This window comes from Papilio machaon, chromosome 29, assembly GCF_912999745.1.
Source record: "Papilio machaon chromosome 29, ilPapMach1.1, whole genome shotgun sequence".
NCBI classification, from domain to species: Eukaryota; Metazoa; Arthropoda; class Insecta; order Lepidoptera; family Papilionidae; genus Papilio; species Papilio machaon.
Genome location: NC_060014.1, coordinates 479,209 through 500,976, shown reverse-complemented (window position 1 = coordinate 500,976; position 21,768 = coordinate 479,209). Strand labels below are relative to the sequence as shown.

Sequence of the window (21,768 nt, the reverse complement as noted above, 5' to 3'; positions counted from 1 at the left end):
TTGGTTACTACCATATCGATTAAACTTTCATTTTTCACTATTTTATTATGAACACTACCAAAAGTCTTACAATACTTACTAATCTACCAAAGTAAAATAAGGCTAGAGCACAAGCATTTTTTATTGAGCGATTAGTACTAGCTATATGAAAGGCAAGAATTATGCTAAATATATTATTTTCGATAATATTGCATTCGCAGTTTAAAGAAGTTAAGCTTTCAATGGCTGAAATTAACCGGCAAATTAATAAGTATCCAGATTTTTTACAAAATTAGTATTCGGACCTGCCACAGACAATATATTGATTTTTAATCTACTTAAAATACGTAACTCGCAATACGAAATGGCGGCTTTGCATTGCATTCTCTTTCGGGCAAATAACTTTTAATTGGTGTATTCTAGTTGTGATTTTAAGTAATCTTTCATATTTTTCATTTCCTCATTGAAACTTTAATGATTTAGCGATTAAAAATAAAGTGTCAATTTGACATTTTGTGATTCACCATAGTTTTTACTTTTTCTTTTTTTGAAAGATTCTATTTTTTTAATTAAAAAAAAACAAACGCCTCTCTATTGTCTGACGGTACGGATTAAATTTTGTTTTAAAGATATTTTTAGTTTTCTCAATAATTTAAGCTTTCATCTTTACGTTTAATAAGAAAGTGTTTCTAAAAAAATTGTGGAATCAATTATAGTTTTCTGTTTATGAAAAATCACAGTGACCAAAATATTAAAAAGTTATTTTGTCATTTTTTGTTTCCCGCTGTTTTGATATGAATTTGAAGTGAAATTGTGTTAAGAATTAATGTTTCGTGAGGAACGATTTAATTTAGATAGTTTCAATATTACTTCTGCGCAAATAACGTTAAAGCAATAAAAATAAGATCAATGGCAAATATTTAGCTGAATATTATCTGAGTGGATAGTTCTAAATCGTGTTTTGTACATAATTGGGTTTAAAAATAACAAAATAGACGATGTCCTATTATAACTCGTATGTGTAGATATGTGAATTAAAAAGCCAGAGAAGTGTTAGAATCGTGCCAAATTTAAATGGCAATCTTTTTTAAAATGTTTGTAATATTATTCATTAATTAATAATTATTATTTCAGATGGCTACTCCAGTGAGAACTGTAAATATTGTACCACTGCCTAAAGTTAAAGTAAGTCTGATTTACCTAAATTACATTTACAAATATATAAACACTAACTGTCGCCCGTGACTCCGTCCGCGCGGAGTTAGTAGACTATGGGTTCTTTTAGACAATGTTCTACATCTGTGTCAAATTTCAGAGAGATCTGTTTAGCAGTTCTGGAGATGCCTTGTAACATCTATTATAATATTAGTAAGATAAGCTAAGGAGCAGTGTTAGTTACAACTCTACCAGTGTCCTAGGCGAGATTTCTGGCGATCTCTTTATTTTACCTTGTCTTTGGGAGGTTTTACAGAGTTATGTGAGACTAATACATAGATATATGCCCATTTCTGTCCCTCACTGGGGGGTACTACTACACCCTACAATAATGCAGATACTAGTAAGTGGCAATACTTCAGTAATTAATTATGTGTTGAATGATTTTGATTAAGACTGAATAGACACATTGGATCTAACTAGGGTTGCCATATCGCCAAATCTACTAGCCGGACAGACCAGCCAGTTTGGCCGGACATTTGGGTAGAAAGTTCGGACACCTTATATTATTTAAGATTTTGTCTCAGTATTAATAGGTACACTTGTTTGGGAAATGTAAAAAGCCTAACAAAAGCCACACAACCATTTATTTTAGCCAGACACGCAATCATAAAGTCTACCGATGTCCGGCTTTATCCAGACGCCTGGAATCCTAGATGTAACAGACCTTTAAGTCATGTCTGTTCTGTGTGGAGTACTAGAAAACAGAGACATACAGCAGATGCTGTGCCACTGTTTATATATTTTAAACTCATCTCTTTCAGAGAGAAATCTCTGATGATGAAGATGAAGACACCGTGTCATGTAAAATCTGCTACAAGCACTTTGTAAGCGAAGTAGCATTGAGAAATCATGCTCGTATGGAACACACAGAGATATATATCAATGGTGATCCTGCGTTGTGGACTAAAGTAGCTGTGAGTATAGTTGTTATGAGCCCTAGGATATTCCCAAATGAGAAAGCGAACTGTATGAAAATTGGTTTAATGCCGTCTTAAATGAAATTCCGGTTAAAGTTCATTGGGAAAAGTGGTCTGTTGCCGTTGGGGTCCGAAGAAGCGAGTGTGGTCACCGTCGAGCGCCGTCCGCTCGTTCGTGACGTAGCGACAGTCTTGCCATATCTCAACAATAGTAGAAACAGTTTAATATAAGTAATAACATAAAACAATATGAATTTTATTGGTAATTAGCTGTCGCCATTTCTTTGACACGAAGGTTGGCGATCATTTCTCCATATTTTATTGTGTCTTTTGCTAGGTTAAATAGTTGGGCGACACTTGTAACCCCTGTCCACTCTCAGATTGCGCAACCAGAATTTATTTCTATGAACAACACTTCATTTAATACAAATTGATATTTACTAAAAATATGCACCACACTCGACTAATGCCATCCACATTCCCGAGAACCACACAGAGTGGAGAACCACCCTTTGTGAGGGTTAAGAGGAGAGGTCACGACCCTCAGGAGTGAGGAAACAATGCGCAGAGAGAGAGCTGTCACCCGTGGTTCTGTCTGCGTGGAATTGAGTGCAAGATGTTGTCCCTTATGTTTAATTGTCACACTCGTGTTAATTCAAAAATCTTCACTTTGTATTCCTTACTATAAGTTATTATTATTTCGCGCAAAAGGAGTTGCGAAAATAGGATATAAGTAAATTTAAAAAATATCTTAACACCACTTCTTCCAGACTAAAAAACCATCTATACCTAAAACAGAAGAGAAGAGCGTTGAAGAGAAGACTAAAGAGTTATTAGCTTCTATGATTCCGACGAGTATAACAAAGTTAGCTTCAGAAGACGTCAGTTATATTATTGTCAAATCTGAGGAAACTATTGAAGAAAAAGACCAAATAAAGAAGAAGAAAGTGGAAAAGATTGATAAAGATAAATTGGATAAGCAGAAAGTTATAACGCCAAAGAAAGATAGAGATCCGCAGCCTATTACGTGAGTATCTTTTAAAAAATTTAGCCTTGATTTCAGACTTTTTTTTATTATGTGTTCATTCGTTGAACATGTAAGGGACGAAATAGGGGGTGGGGTTCAGAAAAAATCACGTAAAATCACACATAGGGAGGGGGGGATTAATTTTTTTTACAATCAATTAGTTTTTTTACTACCTCTACCTTTTTTTTTTCTTTTTTTTTTTTTTTATAAAATCACATCTACAGACGCTTGGTCCGTACTGTTTTCTGCACAGGTTTTAGTTATCTTTTTTTTTTTTATTAATATCCCTGTGCCTCTACCTTACCTGACTCGACTACCTCTACCTTAGTCGATGTAACCGGTTGTCTATCTCCTAGTGGTCCATTTGAATGTCTCCAACCATCAACCCTGGTGGCTGAAGGTACATGCCATCAGATATTCTTCTCGTGCTGTGAGTATTCAGCACACTTTAGAGATGAACATACTCGGAGAAGAAAAGGTCTCCGTTGTCAAGTTTGTGAGAAGCCATTGAATGCGGTTGCTGATCCACAAGCGATGTATAGTTGTGGGGTAAGTTTTTAATTATTTAATTACTAGCATTTGCCTGCGATTTTTTCTGTGTTTAATTAAAAATAAGTGTGTAAATTCTAGATTGGTGCCATATTTCAATAATGTGTTGAATTGTTGAGTCAATATGTGAATCAAACTTATTCAATTGGAATTAGACATATTTCCAGGATCATAGACAGTTAATGTTCTTCCAGACTATGTTCTACATCTGTGATAAATTTCATCTAGATCTGTTGTGACATTCCGGAGATAACTTCAAACAAACATACATATAAACATTCGTATTTATAATATTAATAATCTTATATATATAGTCAAAAAGTCGTGTTAGTTACACTATTTATAACTCAAGAACGGCTGAATCGATTTGACTGAAAATTGGTGGACAGGTAGCTTAGAACCAGGAAACGGACATAGGATAATTTTTACCCCGTTTTCTATTTTTTTGTTCCGCGCGGACGGAGTCGCGGATAAAAGCTAGTTTATAATATAAGTAAGATTTTATTATGTTTGCTTGTATTGAATATGTTCTAAAAAAAAATCTATAAAAATTCATTCACTGTTGATAAGTTACACTATATCCGGATAATTTAGTCTATACTAGCTTTTATCCGCGACTTCGTCCGCGCGGAATAAAAAAAAATGCACACAACATAAAAAAAGTTCCTATGTCCGTCTCCTAGTTCTAAGTTCGACCGATCTTGAGTTATAAATAGTGTAACTAACACGACTTTCTTTTATATAAATAAGACTAGCTTTTACCCGCGACTCCGTCCGCGCGAAATAAAAAATAGAAAACGGGGTAAAAATGATCCTATGTCCTTTTCCTGGTTCTAAGCTACCTGCCCACCAATTTTCAGTCAAATCGATTCAGCCGTTCTTGAGTTATAAATAGTGTAACTAACACGACTTTCTGACTATATATATAGATAGATATAAAATATATATTTATATCTTTCCAGGTATGTGGTATAGGTTTTCAAACTAATAAAGAATTATCCGATCACAGTAGTCAAGCTCATGTTAAATTAAAACCTTTCGAATGTACAATTTGTCATAAAAGATTCACACAACAAGGCGGTTTACAACAACATACTAGAATGCACACGGGTTATAGACCATTCTCATGTACAATATGTTCAAAAACGTTCACACAGAAATCGGGTTTACAACAACATTTTAGGATACATACGAAAGTTAGACCGTACCGTTGTGTTATATGTAATAAAACGTTCTGTCAGTCTGTACATTTGAAACAACATATGAGAACACATACAAACGTATCACCATTCCAATGTGGTATATGCGATAAACGTTTTAAACAGAGTAGTCATTTAAATTATCATTTAAAATATCATAATCCTTTAAATATGTCCGATGAACAGAAAAAGAAATATGAAGAATTAGTCGGTTTGATTGGTGATAATCCGGTTGAGTTGTGTGAACCTCAGTTAGGTGATGAAAAGAATGAAACTAGTGATGAATCTTGGTGTGTTACATTTGTTGATGCTAATGTTACGGATAATTGATTAATTATTTAGAAGTTTTAAATAATTTGGTATTTGTGGGGTGTTTTTTTTATTCATCATCAACCTGTCCTTATCACTATGGAGGGTCAGCACAATATGTACTTCTCTCTTCTCTGTATGAAAAAAAAAATTAAATATACAGACAGAAAGACAGATAACAGTGATCCTAGAAGGATTCCGTTTTTACCTTTCGAGTTTAAAAACCCTTAAAAATATCCATAAAAATAACGCTTATCTTTTTGTTTTGCAATTACTAGTTTATAAGATTTTTTATTGGAATAGATTCAATGAATTTTTATTATTTGAAAATAAATATTTATTAAAAAAAAAATTATCCATTTTTTTTACATACAAAATCTCGATTTTATCTTGCTCCCTTTTTTTTATTGAGAAATTTCTATGAAAAAATGTTTCTAGTTGTAATGTTTATTTTAGTATTACTAGTAGTATATAAAATATATTCAATGTATTCTAGTTATAGAAAGTCTAGATTAAGTTGGGATACACACAGCTTAAGGTGAAGAGTAGAGCAGATTTTTTATCTTAAATCATATTGAAAAAAAGTTTTTTTTTTATCACGAGTAAGCTTTTAAATATTTTTCAATTTGAACAGACGCTTACTGTTTTGAGATCTAAATCTCCGTTTAAAAAATATTATCTCGTGTTTTTTTTATCTCAAAAACCCACATTGTATATAAACTTGAACATAGAATTCGATTGCAGTGACTTTTGTATATATGTGTTTTCGTCTGTATTGTTGTTAAATATAATGAAATGGACAACAGTATTACATTCTATCAATTTATATAATAAAACTAGCTGTCGCCCGCGACTCCGTCCGCGAGCAGTTAAAAAAAAATGAAAAATAGATGTTGGCCAATTCTCAGACCTACTGAATATGCTCACAATGTTTCATGAGAATCGGTCAAGCCGTTTCGGAGTAGTACGGTGACGAAAACTGTGACACGAGAGTTTTATATATTAGATATAAAAAATAGTCATATTTAAAAAACATGATAGATTTTGCGTTGTTTGTAACTTTTTTTTTCATTTTTGTCTATGTGTCTGTCTGATAGAAGGTAATTTGTTCTGGGTAATCTCCAGGACGACTGAACTGTTTTTGATAGGACTTTGATAGGAAGGGTAATTGATTTGTGCGTAACTTAGGCTATTTTTTATAATTCTCCGCTTGGGAATATGAGTGTAATTTCAGTGGAATACAACGGTTATGTATATTAAAATGTAGTTATATGCATTAAATGAATTTTTTTAAATTTGTCGTTTTATTTACTTTTTTAAATTCAAAACTATTATGTTTTTTGCCCTTGTGGCGTCCATTTCTGAGTAGCGCCTTAGGCTGTCGCCTAACCGCGCCTTTCTACCTTCGGCTCTGATTCCGGACATGTAACTATGGTTTGGTTCCCAAATTTTGAAATACTTTTTTTTTAATTTAAATTTGGGCGTATATTTTTGTATTGGAGAGAAAAACTGGAAGCTTAAAGTTAACTGTCAAAGATTTTATACGTTTTTTGACATTGACAGGGCGCCTACAAGTTTTAAGGGTTACCAGTGACCATAAATTTCTTAACTTCTTCCGAATGTCGTCCATGTCTCCAAGCAATTGATTTGCAAATTATGACTTTCAATTCCTTTTCCTTACAATTTAAATTCAAACACAGTAGCAAATTTACTTATATGTCATAACATTTAAAGGCCGGCAACGCATATGGGGGTTCCTCTGGTATTGCAGATGTCTATGAGCATCGATGAACACCTTTGTGTTTCCGCTGCTCGTTTGCCCCCCTTCTCTTACAAAAAAAAATTTAGAAATTATGAAAATGGCATCAAATCTGAATATGACGCTGTCAAGATGACATTGTTAGTAAACATATTTTCCGTGAGAAAATAAATTTATCTTTGAGTGTTTTGCGCCTTGATCTCTCATCACAATGACGAAAATAAAACAGGCACAAAATACCAAGATTCATACCCTGTCCATGAAGTAAGTGTTGAGTGAAATTTGACATATGTCATTGCTCCAGTCGATGATAAGATTTCTGTTGTGAGCAAACAGCATTTTTATCCCCAATTGTGAAATTGGTGACTAGTCTTTAAGGATATTTTAGAGGAAAAAAGGAGGTATTATGTAGTTTTTTTTTTTTCAGAAAAAACTGCAATCAAAAAAACGTAGTTAAGGTATAAAGAAAACAAACATGGCTATACTTTACATTATATTGGGAATTTGTCTATAAACATTTTAAAATCAATTATTGTGACAAATCAGAAATAAAATTACATTTATAATATTTTTTTTTTATATAATACGTGAGCTCGGACGACAACGTACAGATATTCATATTAAAAAAAAAAAAACAATTTTTCTGTAATGTAAATAAAATTCATATAACCTCAAAATTAGAAATAAGTTTTTTTCACCAAACTGTCAAAGTTACTACAAAATTAAGGCACAATTGTGTTTATTTTTGCAAGAAAATTATTACAATATGAAAATACAAGACGAAAAATAATTACACGCAAAATTTCACAACAAACATTTAGAAATAAAAGTCCGTACGCCGTCACAAATAACTATTCTAACCTATAGAAAAAAAATGTCTTATTAAACCACCTAAACTATAACAATCCTAACTTTAAAACCTACCAAAAGATACAACATATAAAGGCTGACACGAATAATTTTCATACATGGCAACACACAAGTGTCTTTATATTAAAAAAAAAAGATAAACGTCACTCTGACAGCTAACCTTAAATAAACTTAACGACTAATAGTAAATACCCCTGACACTAGCGTGCGTTTATAATATACATACATTTTTAACAGCAACAAAAGAAAATATCAAATAAATGATGGCGACAAATTTACAAGAAAAAAAAAACTCAGGAAGAAATAGATGGATTTAATTTTGAAAGTAATAGATTCAAGCACACCTTTTTAACAGCGTAAAGAACCTAAATTTTACGTACAATTTTTACATCATAAAAAATAAATCGTAAGAACATTTAATGGAAGAAAAAAAAAGCAATAGAATTTTTTTCAAGTAAAAATCAACTATAACCAAGAGAGAAAAGAAAATAAAGATGTGCAAAAAAATCTGCCAAACACAATTTAATTAAAGTTGTGAAAAAAAAAAAGGAATTAAAGAAATCTCTTAAATAAAGGCTATCTTTACGACTAAATATTGCCGATGTTACTTTAAATGCTAGAAGTTAGATAAAACTTTTAAAATTATTTTTTTATTACAGATAGGTAAACTATAGCAAAAAAAAAGCCTGCGCAGACTTTTTTATTGGGATAAATTCTCTCAGTGTTGTAATTAAATGTTAACCATCTATATTAATTGATATTACTCATATAAAAGACGGGAATTATTGCTTGATTAAAAAAAAATATCAAAGGTTTTTAAACTATTAGGTAATATATAACTTCAAACTTTCGTGGTTTTTACTAATATACTGTTCGTAAGAAACGGTATTCTTACCACGATTAGGCTGTTTGAGTGACTGCCGAAATATCGGGAGTTCAAACAGCCTAATCGTGGTAAGAATCCTGTTTCTTACGAACAGTATATTAGGTAATAATTGTATATATATTAAAAAATCTTTATATTACTTTAATATATGTTACCAACTGAATGTCTCAAGTCATAAACAAATATGTCAACATCACAGGAGACCAAAGAGCTGGCAGTAACTCAGACAAAGACTTAGTCTAGCCATTCAAAGTGGGAACGCTGCCAGTGTTCGGAACCTTGTCTAAAAGGACACCTTTTAATGACATATTTTAGTTTTTATACTATATTTAAATTAAGTATTGGTTATTTAGACTGAATATTGTTTTTTTTTAAATGGATCGATGATCTGGTTAAGGTTACGAGAGTATCTTGGATGAGGGTTGCACAGGACCGATCAAGTGGCTATCTTTGTGGGAGGAGTATGCCCAGCAGTGGGCGTTATGAGGCTGAATAGATATTGTTTTTTTCTTTAAAATTATAACTGTTTTATTATAATTATATATATTAATCATTATACGATTTTAATAAATGTTAAAAAAAACTATTTTAATATATAAAATTTAGTAATTGAAAGATTTTTTATTATTTGAAATTTGTCAACTTTAAAATTTTATTAGATTATATACAAATATAATATATAAGAAAGTCTTAGAACGGACAAATTTATATATATATATAAAAAACACACACAAATTTAATCTTTGACATCTTAAGTATGGATTTTGGCTACAAAATGACAATACGATGGCTCCTACGTAAACTAAGGTAAGTCAAAATTTTGCAATTTACTTCCCTTAATAAGTTGTTTTAAAATTAATTTGATAACAAATTTCTTTGTACATTTGAAGGTTACTTTAAAAAGAATAACTGAAGATTTTGATAGTTCATTGTATGAGTTAATTTTAACGTCGCAAAATTTGCATTTAAAAACTACGTTAGTTTACGTAGGAGTCAAGCAATTTGCTTCGTTTTGACTTCATTAGTTGAAGTTATTATTAGTTCTAGTTTCCGACACCGAAACAAATCTTTACAATCAGCGCCAAAATGGCGGAACTCAAATAGGCACAAAATAGCCATTGTTTATTGCCTGTCCATGTATTGAAGTCAGTATCGTAAAAAATATTAATACACCACAATTTTTGTATGGATTTGTATGATAGGAAAAGAATATATGGAAAAATGAGCTTTAAAAGTTCAAATTGAATAAAAAATCTCTGTCTACCCACAAAATTGTTAACTTTAGACATAAATTTATAATAAAGTCTATTAAATAGTACAAAAATCCATAAAAAACATGGATCGTACCCAAAAAAGTCTTAATTAAGGATTTTTCAAGGTTTAATTTTTAAAATGTCAAATTTATTAAAAAAAAATTTTTTTTTTTTCATTATTTTTGCATTGAATCACTTAAAAACTATCAACAGACATAAGTCCGTCATTTTATAAACTAGCGTACTGTCCAATAAACGGTAGATATAATTTTATTTAAACACTAATTATATTTCTTAATATATATTCACATAATTTTTTACACTTTATTTTTTTTTGTAATTTTTTTTCCCAAACGCACGAAAAAAAATATGCTACTTTATGGTGGATATCACAACTTTACACGCTAATTAAAATTATAAAGAAAAAAAAAACAAAAAATCGAAAAAAAAACTCACACATACTGACCGAAAAAACGGCAAAAAACTGGTAGTTTTTTTTCGCCATCACTTGGTTGAATTTTTTCTTTGTACGGTAGTTTTTTCCGTCTTCGCTTTGACATCTTTTACGGGTGTTTTTTCTTTTTTTTCCATTTTTTCAATCGGTTTAGGTTTTTCTTTGACTATTTTCTCTGTTATCGGTGGTGTTGTTGATTTTTTAGGTTTATTAGCTTTCGCTGCGGCTGCGTAATTTATCGGTTTTATACCAGATGGTACTTCTTCTGTTACCGGTGGTGGTGATTGCTGGAAGAGAAAAAAAAAATTAAGTACTAATAAAAATAAAATAAAAAAATGAAACCAAAGTATTTTTTTCTTACAAAAAATAATGGATAAGCGAGAACCTCTAGTTGCAAGATACCTCTATAAGAGAGAAAGACATCTCAATCCCTTAAACTCTCGCTTTTATCCAGCCTTTTAAAAATCAATTAAAAAATATACTAAAGCCAAAAAAAAGTTCTAATAAAAAAGAAATAAGCCGAAGTATTTTCTTACAAAAAAAAACCTCACAAGAAACTTCAATTAAATAATTAAAAACAGTACAAAAAAAAGAGTATGGACCAAAATTCTATAGATTTGTTAAAATTACTTTAAAAAAAAAGGCTTTAGACAATGCTTTAGATAACGCTTTAAACAACGCTTTAGATAATACTTTAGACAATGCTTGAGACAACGCTTTAGGCACTGCTTTAAACAATGCTTTAAGACAACACTTGAGACGACGATTTAGACAACTATTTAAGCAACGCTTTAGACAATGCTTTAGACAACGCTTTAGATAACGCTTTAGACAACGCTTTTGACAACGTGTTATACAACGTTGTAGATAATGTTTTAGACACCGCTTTAGACAACAATTTAGGCAACGCTTTAGAACAGGGATTCCCAAAGTGGTCGATATCTAACTTAAAGTATTGCTAAATCTCACTCTGTCTTCTATTGACCTAAGTCCGAATTAAAAATAATAATAATAGATCTTAAAAGTAGATAATTTGGCTTTGTAGGTCTGAGGTAACAGTTTATTTTGGAAAAGGGGGTCAATTGTCCAAAATAGTTTATGAATTTCTATCCTCACCTTAGCAATCTCCGTAACAACATCTTCAATCTTCTCTTCAACTCTTGTCTCACTTTTAACATTTTTAACTTCTTTCTTCTTCTGCACTTTGGTCTCAGATTTGACAGCTACAGGTTTCACTTTCACTTTAACATCCTGTTTCACAACTTTCTTCTGTTCAATCTTCTTTACTTCCTTCTTTTTATCTATTGGTTGTACATCTGCTGCGCTCACTTCTGGTGTTTCGCTTGTCTCTGGTGATGTTACTTTGAAATAAAAAAAAACAAAATTAAAAATATTTGCCTTGATGAGGCACAATTTGGTGATTTTACAACAATCACTAGATTCTGTATGCCTCAGCGAGACATTTATGAAGTTACTTCAAAGCCTTAAATAGGCAATTGATTCTGTTTTGACATGGTATTGTATTATTTGCCTTAACAAGGCACAATATTCTATTTTGCCTCAGAGGCATCTATTTGTTTTGACGAGAAATCGGCGTTTTTATTGCCTCGATAAGGCATCTGAATCTGCTTGCCTTATCAAGGCATCTAGATTTGATGATACATATTTGGCTTGTTTTTGAATATTTTTTTTTGCCTTAACGAGGCATTTATTGTTTTTTTTGAATAGGTTATTTGCCTTAAAGAGACACAAAGCTGTTACCAATTTACCTTCAGTTTTCTTCTCTTCTACAATTTCTTCTTTACTCTCGACAGGTTCTGTTTGTGGTGCGACTTCTTCTTTTGGACTCGGTGTTTCTTCTGTCGGCTTCTCTTCTGTTCTATTCTCAGTTTTTTCTTCAGCTGTTGAATTTATTACAACATGTTTGATATGATTTCTAATTTTACTCCTCTTACCCTTCCCACCCCTTTTCTTATTAGGAAAGGATGGGAAGGGGAGGTGGATATGCATAGGAAGGTTAAATATTCTCTTTATGTGCGTCTCCTCCTTCGTCGATTGAGGGTAGGTAACACATCTGCAATTGTGAATGTCTATGGGCAGCGGTCGCTTCGTCATTTTGGCGAAATCATGTGGCCGTTTGCTTATTAGACCGTCTCAAAAATCTACGATAATTTTAGTAATATTATAATAACCGTTTATATTTAAACAAAGACAAATATGTTATGAACACTGTTATAAAGATTACATATATTTAACTAGTCGTCGCACACGACTCCGTCTGCACAGTATTAATAAAAAAGAAACTAAATTAATCTAATATATAAAATTCTCGTGTCACAGTTTTCGTTGCCGTAGTCCTCTTAAACAGCTTGACCGATTTTGATGAAATTTTGTGAGCATATTCAGTAGGTCTGAGAATCGGCAAACATCTATTTTTCATAACCCCCCCCCCCCCTCCCATTTTTTAACTGCGCGCGGACGGAATCGCGGGCGACAGCTAGTAGTCTATATGTTCCTCCAGATTATGTTTTATATCTGTGACAAATTTCATCAAGATCTATTGAGACGTTCCGGAGATATCTTCAAACAAACATACATCTAAACATTAGCATTTATAATATTATTAACGTACTTGTTGGTGGAGACAACACTCTCGTGGGTACAAATTCAGCGGCCAATGGATTCAATGTGGATTTGGATACAGCTTCTTCCAATGAACAAGATGGCTGACCGTTACTTGTCCTGTAATAAATAAAGAAAATTAAATAAATAAAAAATCTTTTTTTTTAAATTTTGTTTGGAAATTAGATGGCTTTGTTTTACGATTTTTTTTATTTTGGCAAAAAAAAAAAACTTTTAAGTGACACTAAAATGGATGATTTTTTTTATATACCTTATAGGTATAAAAAAATATCTATAAGGTATATATTTCACTAAGTCAACACTAAGTTAGGTGTGACAAGGTCATAGTCAACCACAGTCAAGTGCGAGTTGACTTCACACATATCATTGAATTTCTTCTCAGATATTTACATCACGATGTTTTCCTTCATCTTAAGAATGTCAGATAAATGTACATATGTAAATCTAAAAACACATTGGTACATTGGGATTCGAACCCAGGACCTGCAGATTGCAAGTCAAATTAACCCTTGAACCACCGACGCTTTAAAGTGTTTTTGAATCAAGCCAATACAATATAATGATGAAATGTCGCTGATCTGATGATGGAACTGGAAGGTGGTCATAGGAACTTCACAATTAAATACAATCTAATAGAGTTTGGACACATTTGTATCGAATTGACGAGTAATTTATCTTTTTTTAGTTAAATTACCAAGAAAATAAAAAAAAAGACTTTTCTAGTAATCTGGATAAATTACTAGTTATCGCCCGCAAATCAATCTGCGCTAAATTAAAAAAAAAAAAAAAACTTGAGAGGTGTGTTGGGACACCCGGATGGAACGAAGTTCCTTTCTATTAATTAGTGAAGGAACCAATGTTTATTCTATGAATAAAAAACTTAAGTCTTCACAAGAAGTACATTTTATTTCTATGAATTTTCGTTACATATTGTCACGTCGTTGCCATGGTTACTATAGCAAAAAGTGTCGTGACAACTTTTCGTAAGAATTTTTTTCCGTCTAGCCCCCTTTCACAACGCGCGATAAGGAACTTCGTTCCAAAAACTATATATTGTGACAAATTTCATCAAGATCTCTTGAGCTGTTCCGGAGATAACTTCAAACATCCATCCATACATCCAAACATTCGCATTTATAATATTAGTAAGATCTAATCATGTCACTTACGTTGGATACTGATTATGTCCGTTAGTGACAGGTCTGTGTCTCTCTCTCTGTTCGTCCTCTAACATCGCCTCTATACATTGCTCCATTAGTGCTTCCTCTTCCAATTGTTGCATCACCTTGTGGTAAAAAAAAACAATATTTATCACTTAAAAAAAAAAAAAAAAAATTCAATCATTTTTTTATATTAAAAAACTAGTTTTTACCCGCGACTCCATCCGCGCGGAATAAAAAATAGAAAACGGGCTAAAAATTATCCTATGTCCGTTTCCTGGTTCTAAGCTACCTGCCCACCAATTTTCAGTCAAATCGATTCAGCCGTTCTTGAGTTATAAATAGTGTAACTAACACGACTTTCTTTTATATATATATATAGATAGCAAAGCGACCAAAATTGCAGATGTGTTGCTTACATTTAATCGACTTAAGTAGGGAATGATTGAAATATATTTCCCCTTCCTATGTATCTCTTCTTCCATTAAATACACTTCCCCTTCCCATCCATTCCTTAGAACATAAAACTAGACCTCCGGCACCACAATCATCAGACTGTAGACGGAATAACTTCCATTCGAGGCCTATCTTTTGTGGTTTTATTTCACCGGATGATCTGATCCATTCACCACCACTGTTCTATCTTCATTACAAACTCTTCAATAATACTATAAAACGTTCTAGTCAAAAATTAATAAAAATAGACCTGTTTATCAAATTCTTCCTCATTCTCCATCCACATGTAGTCAGCGAAGTCATCAGGTGGTGCTGCATGTGAAGGTGGTGCGGGATAAGCTGGAGGGTAGTACGCCTCCGCCATCACGTAACCTTGAAATCATAAAAAAAAAATTATAAAACAAAATTAACAAAAATTCCACTGTCTATGTTATATCGAAAAAAAAAACAATTTTATTTTTTTTATCTGTCTTGGTAAGTTTACATTTGTTCCTGGTAATCTTGAAAACGACTGAATTGATTTTGATTGGACTTTAAAAGGGTGGTAGCTGATATGTGCGGGATGAACTTGGACAATTTTTTTTTATTCTACACTGTCAAATAAACCAAAAACTAGAAACATAATTTTTATAGTAATATTTGATACTTATTTTATTTTTTTATAAAAATCAATTCTATATTAAGAGAAAAAGAAATGAAAAATATTTCTTTAACTCTCATTACTACATATTTGCCTTCATAAGGCAAACACATATCTGCCTCGTTGAGGCACATTTCCATATTAATGCCTCTATAAGGCAATCATACATACATGTCTCTTCAAAGAGCACAGTCACATAAAACCTATTCATGACAGAAAGTAAAGTTCTACCTCTATGAGGCAAAGTTCTACCTCTATAAGGCAAAATTCTACCTCTATGAGGCAAAGTTCTACGTCTATGTGGCACAGTTCTACCTCTATGAGGCAAAGTTCTACCTCTATGAGGCAAAGTTCTACCTCTATAAGGCAAAATTCTACCTCTATGAGGCAAAGTTCTACCTCTATGAGGCAAAGACCTTACTCACCGGGAATATGTCCTCTCTGTATGTGCACGGGGTATACGGGTGGACGATGCACACCCGCGTCTCCACTTCCAACAATACCACCTCCGACTCCGTTGTCAATGATTACACCGTTGGGCTGAAAACAAACAATTCAAATAAATTAAAACAGAGATTTTATACGAAAAATAAATCCAACAAACATCATAGTCATCAAAAATCACTTGCTATGTAAGCTGCGGACATTACATACAATTGTTTTAGTATTTTAAAAAATATATTAGCTCGGGACATAAGTTGTTAAACAGAACACTATGTTAGATGTAGTAAGGCGATGATGGTTTAAGGTAGGGCTCTACATAGTTTTTGGTTAGACACCTAGATATTTAATAAACACTATACCTAGCAGTAACTAGCTTCGGTTATAGCTAAAATTCGAACAAAACTTATGTCTATAGAAAACAAGTTGTTACTGTTACCTACAGACAGACAGATTAAGGATTTCCATAGTGCAAAATTGTAACAAATTGAATTTCAATATATCATTTCCTTCCTTTGATAATAGATTAGTTCAAAAATAGAAATACCACATCTTTTCCTCATTTTGCATACAAATTTTTCCTTAATTTTTACCATCATTAAATGTATTTTCTACATACAACAATATAACTATAACTACATTCAACATAACTCATACCTAAATTGCCTGAACCATTGCCTTTCTAAATAAAAAAAAAAACTATATTACCCTAAAAATGTACCTTTGCTTTTCCAATAAAAAAAAAACAATGTTGCCCTAAAAATGTACCCTTGGTTGTCAAAAAAAAAAAAAATGTTGCCCTAAACATTTACCTTTGCTTTTCTAATAAAAAAAAAAAAAACGTTTCCCCAAAAATGTACCTTTGCTTTTCCAATAAAAAAAAACAATGTTGCCCTAAAAATGTACCATTGGTTGTCAAAAAAAAAATGTTGCCCTAAAAATTTACCTTTGCTTTTCTAATAAAAAAAAATATTGCCCTAAAAATGTACCTTTGCTTTTCCAATAAAAAAAAAACAATGTTGCCCTAAAAATGTACCCTTGCTTGTCAAAAAAAAAAAAACAATGTTGCCATTACCTGCCACTGTACATTCTCCTCATTGCCATAATAAGCACCAATATTAGCTGACGTCTCGGGAATTTTCATTCTTATATACCTCACTATATATATCTTCTATCCATATACTGAATCCCGAAGATTATTTACTTAAATTGACTCTGTAATTTAGGCACTGATATATTTATGTATACCCTATCTTCAATCTTCATATCGGGTACACTTTACAACTGAAAACAATAGAAAAAATTAATATTACAAAGATGAACTGAACTTTTCTAGAGTTTGACTTGTAATCTGCAGGTCTGGGGTTTTAATTCCACTATATACCTACATATTTTTCGATATACATGTGTACATTCGACGTTCTTACGATGAAGGAAAACATCGTGATGTATATCTGTGAAGAAATTCCAAGATATCTGTGAAGTCAACCCCGCACTGGACTGTAGTTGAGTACGGCCTAGTCACCCCCCAACTTAGGGTAAGCTCCTAATCAGTGGAGGTGTATAGTGAGACGACAACGATGAATCTATGATATCATCCATCCATCCATTCAGACTTGTTACGCCCACTGCTGGGCATAGGCCTCTAACTATGATATACTTTATTCCAATCAGAAAAGAAAAGTTCGTAAATAAGTAATCAACTATTTCTATCCTAAAGTTTGCATATTATACAATTTCTGTGCACTTTTTGATTTCATTTCTCATAAAATAAATAAACGGTAATTCCATACCTGTATCATTCTTAAGAAAACAAGTAAAAATTATATTTTTGTGCTAGTTAAATATAAAACTGATAAATATCAAAATTTGCGTCCCCTTCCCTTTCTATTAAGGTAGGTAATATAACTGCAAATGGAATATCAAGGACAGCGGTACTCAATTTTGGCAAATTAAGGTGACTGGTTGTTTGCCACTTTATATATAAATTAATTAGTGAAGGAACCAATGTTTATTCTATGAATAAAAAACTTAAGTCTTCACAAGAAGTACATTTTATTTCTATGAATTTTCGTTATATATTGTCACGTCGTTGCCATGGTGATATAGCAAAAAGTGTCGTGACAACTTTTCATAAGAATTTTTTCCGTCTAGCCCCCTTTCACAACGCGCGATAAGAAACTTCGTTCCAAAAAGGCAAACTACACATACAGACTATCTACTATTCAAAGCTGTGATCAATAAATGGCAAATATTACATAATTGTTGTTTTTATTTTGAAACAACTTTTGCAACACATCTTACAAAACTTCTCAATATACTTTCACTAATCTACTTATTGCAAAGGTGATTGCTATTTAAAAATATATTAAACTAGCTTTTACCCGCGACTCCGTCCGCGCGGAATAAAAAAATAGAAAACGGGGTAAAAATTATCCTATGTCCGTTTCCTGGTTCTAAGCTACCTGCCCACCAATTTTCAGTCAAATCGATTCAGCCATTCTTGAGTTATAAATAGTGTAACTAACACGACTTTCTGACTATATATATATAGATGTGAAACTATAAAGTAGGAACTTCTCATCAGAGTGCAAAAGTTTAGACATATAGATCAATGTTTGTTTTGAAGTTATCTCCGGAACGTCTCAACAGATCTTGATGAAATTTGTCACAGATGTAGAACATAGTCTGGAAGAATACATAGGCTACTTATTTTGTTTTTTTCCACACGAACGTTCGCGGACGACAGCTAGTCACTAGCTAACAGTTTGTAAATAAAATTTGAAAAAATTATGAATATGGAAGGGTATACCAGTAGTAGTAGTAGGGTAGTGTAGGCCTAGGAAGTGATGAATGGATTGCATGAAATGACAAGATGAAGATAGATCAATCCGGAGGATGACAACCTTGTGATTCCTCATTCGATAAGGACAGAGGGATGACAATAAAATTAAAAAATAACCACATATTTATCTGATGAAAAGGGTGACTTATTTTATATAAGTCTTTGTTCAATGGGTCAAAATGGTTTTTCACATGATTTGGAATAAAATATCATTATTAATACAAATAAAAACGGAATCACAGAATAACTAAATTAATCAAACATTAAAAAAGTTATAAAACTTTTTATTATGATTGAGCTGTCACCTGCAACTATGGTCGTGCAGATTTAGAAAAAAACATAGTCTATATGTTCTTCCAGATTATTTTTTATATCTGTACCAAATTTCATCAAGATCTGTTGAGACATTCCCGAGATATCTTCAAACATACATCCATCTAAAAATTCTCATTTATAACATTAGTAAGATTAATTTTATATGCAATTATTGAAACTAGGTTTTTACAAGAGTTAGGTTTCTCACACTAGGTATTTATTTAGTCTAATAAATAGTCTGGATAATCAACATAACAGCTACATATTGTTATGAAATACACACATCAAAAAAGTCTAAGCAACATATACTATTTCAAGTTATTAATCAATTATTTTATCATTTTTCACCAATTAGGTAATACTTATGTAAACTTTTTTGATCTATAGGACATACTGGCTGGTTGTGAAAAAAAATCGAGTATCATTTGTTTTTTTTTTCACAAATTCAAAAGCGAATGCATTTGTTCGAATTTTACAGCGTTTTCTTTGCTTATTAAAATTTAGTATTCGGTATCAATTTTAAGATTCAAACAATAATTAAAAAAAGTTTTGAACAAATTTGAATTTTGAGACATTTTTTACGTTATGGAGCGACGTCATTTGAACGCAGATGAAATGCAGAGAGCTGTAGGGATGTTGCAAGCAGGAAGAACTCAATCTCAGGTATCTCGGTATTTTGGTATCAACAGAAGCGTTATTTGCCGTCTTCATCAGCGTTAAACTAACACGGGAGATCCTGCTGAGCAGCACCCAGGTCGAGGAAGGTGTACAACACCACGGAAAGATCGATACATACAACTGACTGAAAGACACCAGCCGATGTTAACCGCGCGAGAGATAGGTTTGAGGTTACAAAATTCAAGTAATGTTGTTGTTAGCTGCCAAACTGTGTGAAATCGATTGTATGAGTATGGCCTACGAGCACGACGGCCAATTAGGTGCCCACCGATACGTCACGGGAATCGCGCTCGTCGAAATGAATGGTTTAGGCAACACATTATATGGACCCGGAAACAATGGGATAAAATTTTATTTTGCGATGAGTCTCGATTTGGGTTCTAGCCTGATACTAGAAGGGTAAGAGTGTACCGTTGTCCTGGAAATACTGAAAGACTGAGGTGGCTCCAGGAAGTGCATCCATACAACGACTTAACAGTTATGGTATGGGCGGGTATTATGAAGAACATACGAACAGAGCTCGTTTTTGTAAATGGTAACATGAACGCTGTAAATTACGTTGAGGATGTTCTAAGACCTTATGTCCGTCCATTCGCACAAGCGCTTGGCTTCGATTTCACCTTGATGCATGACAATGCGCGTTCGCATACAGCTTTGCACACACGGGAGTACTTGGCAAGGGAAAACTTCCTGGTATTGCCTTGGCCTGCACAATCGCCAGACCTCAACCCCATCGAGCATGCACGGGACATGCTCCAGAGATGTGTTTTAAATGACTTGGATGGAGTGACAACAACCCAACAACTGATGGACTTACTAAAATTTCATTGGGAGCAATTACCGTAGGATCACATTAACAGTCTCATCGATTCTATGAATAATCGGTGCCAGCAAGTTCTCCATAACAGAGGAGACCACAATTTGTCTTAATTTATGCAATTTTTGTACAACCATTTAATTTTACTTTAAGTTTAGTTGATTAGGCACCTTACTTTGTACTACGTACAAACATTCCTTACTCGTAATTATTGGTTATTAAGATTATTAAAAAGTAAATTAAAAAAATAATTGTTGTTTAATATTAAAAATGCATTAATAAATAATAAAAGTACGAAAATACTAAGGATTTAATGGGAAAACACATTGTAAAATTGAAATTTATATGTGTTGCTTAGACTTTTTTGATGTGTATATTTGCCAAGATTTAATTAAGTATACAACAAATTTATTGATAAGTTGATGAAAATTAACCATTATCTACAATAAAAGTATCAAATTATTCTAAACTTTTAAAACCTACATGACCTAAATATACTTAAGTCTATGATTGTCTATTATACAATGCCAAAATAGCTTCAGGGTCATTCAAATATGAATTTAGTACATAAATATTATTGTATGCTATAAAATTGTCTATTTTCTATGTATGTTATGATTAAATTTGACGTACGAAATTGTCAACAATGAAAATCTATTTTAAAATAATCTACTTTCTCTATCATTCACGTACCACGTATATACGTTTTAGAACGCAAGTTTCATATGCATTATGGCTCAGTAAAAGTTAAGTAGAAATTTAAATACAAAGTTGTCCCCAAAATAGATACTTTGATTAATAGTAAAGGGACAATCATTTAATAAAAATTACACTTGTTAAGGCGCAAAGTCGACGCGGCTACTACTGCACCAATCAAATGCAATTTACTAAATAAAACTTGTAAAGACGCACGTGTCGTTCTACGTAACATATTAAAATTGTTATTTTACTCACTCATATCACGACCTTTATCCTCTTTTCTATTATTAAACAGTCTTTGAATGTGTTGTTGTATAATTTCTTCCGTTTTCTTGCACTGATAAGTGATTAATTACAATTAATTATAACCTATAATTTCACCGCACACAAGACCGTATTGTGAGCCTCCGTGGCGCAAATGGCGACCGATCTGATATTTGCACGATACTGACTCGAGATATTGTAAACAACTTCGCGCCTATGAGTGCGCCGGCTTTTTTTATGGTGGTTTTTTTAAAATAATTTTAATTCAACGAGGGATTAAAACGTTAGAAATTATCTTTTTAAAGTAGAATACATACTCTTGTTAATTTAGACAAACCAAAATAAAAGTCAATTTGACTTTCGGCTAAAGTTTCTATTTTTAAATTTCTT

At 32.3% G+C, this 21,768-nt stretch overlaps 2 protein-coding genes across 3 annotated transcripts; one reads left to right on the top strand and one right to left on the bottom strand.

Moving 5' to 3' along the window:
- Positions 1–321: 321 nt before the first annotated feature.
- On the top strand, positions 322–5,268 carry LOC106707271 (gastrula zinc finger protein XlCGF26.1). Its single transcript, XM_045685276.1, has 6 exons — positions 322–583; positions 1,114–1,164; positions 1,959–2,111; positions 2,885–3,141; positions 3,498–3,690; positions 4,653–5,268. Exons 2-6 carry the CDS (start codon positions 1,114–1,116, stop codon positions 5,217–5,219), a joined length of 1,221 nt encoding a protein of 406 aa, XP_045541232.1. The 5' UTR covers positions 322–583; the 3' UTR covers positions 5,220–5,268.
- A 5,053-nt stretch (positions 5,269–10,321) lies between these two features.
- LOC106713467 (neurofilament medium polypeptide) lies at positions 10,322–21,698 on the bottom strand. Of its 2 annotated transcripts, none has more exons than XM_045685278.1 (9): positions 21,370–21,698; positions 16,836–17,044; positions 15,745–15,859; positions 14,930–15,051; positions 14,233–14,348; positions 13,053–13,162; positions 12,190–12,321; positions 11,537–11,769; positions 10,322–10,707 (listed from the first exon to the last, which is right to left on the bottom strand). In XM_045685278.1, the coding sequence occupies exons 2-9, from the start codon at positions 16,902–16,904 to the stop codon at positions 10,471–10,473; spliced, it is 1,134 nt and encodes a 377-aa protein (XP_045541234.1). In that variant the 5' UTR covers positions 16,905–17,044; positions 21,370–21,698; the 3' UTR covers positions 10,322–10,470. The 2 variants fall into 2 exon arrangements, with proteins under 2 accessions (XP_045541234.1, XP_045541233.1); XM_045685277.1 differs by having other exon boundaries at positions 11,537–11,781; positions 21,370–21,697.
- Positions 21,699–21,768: the final 70 nt, after the last annotated feature.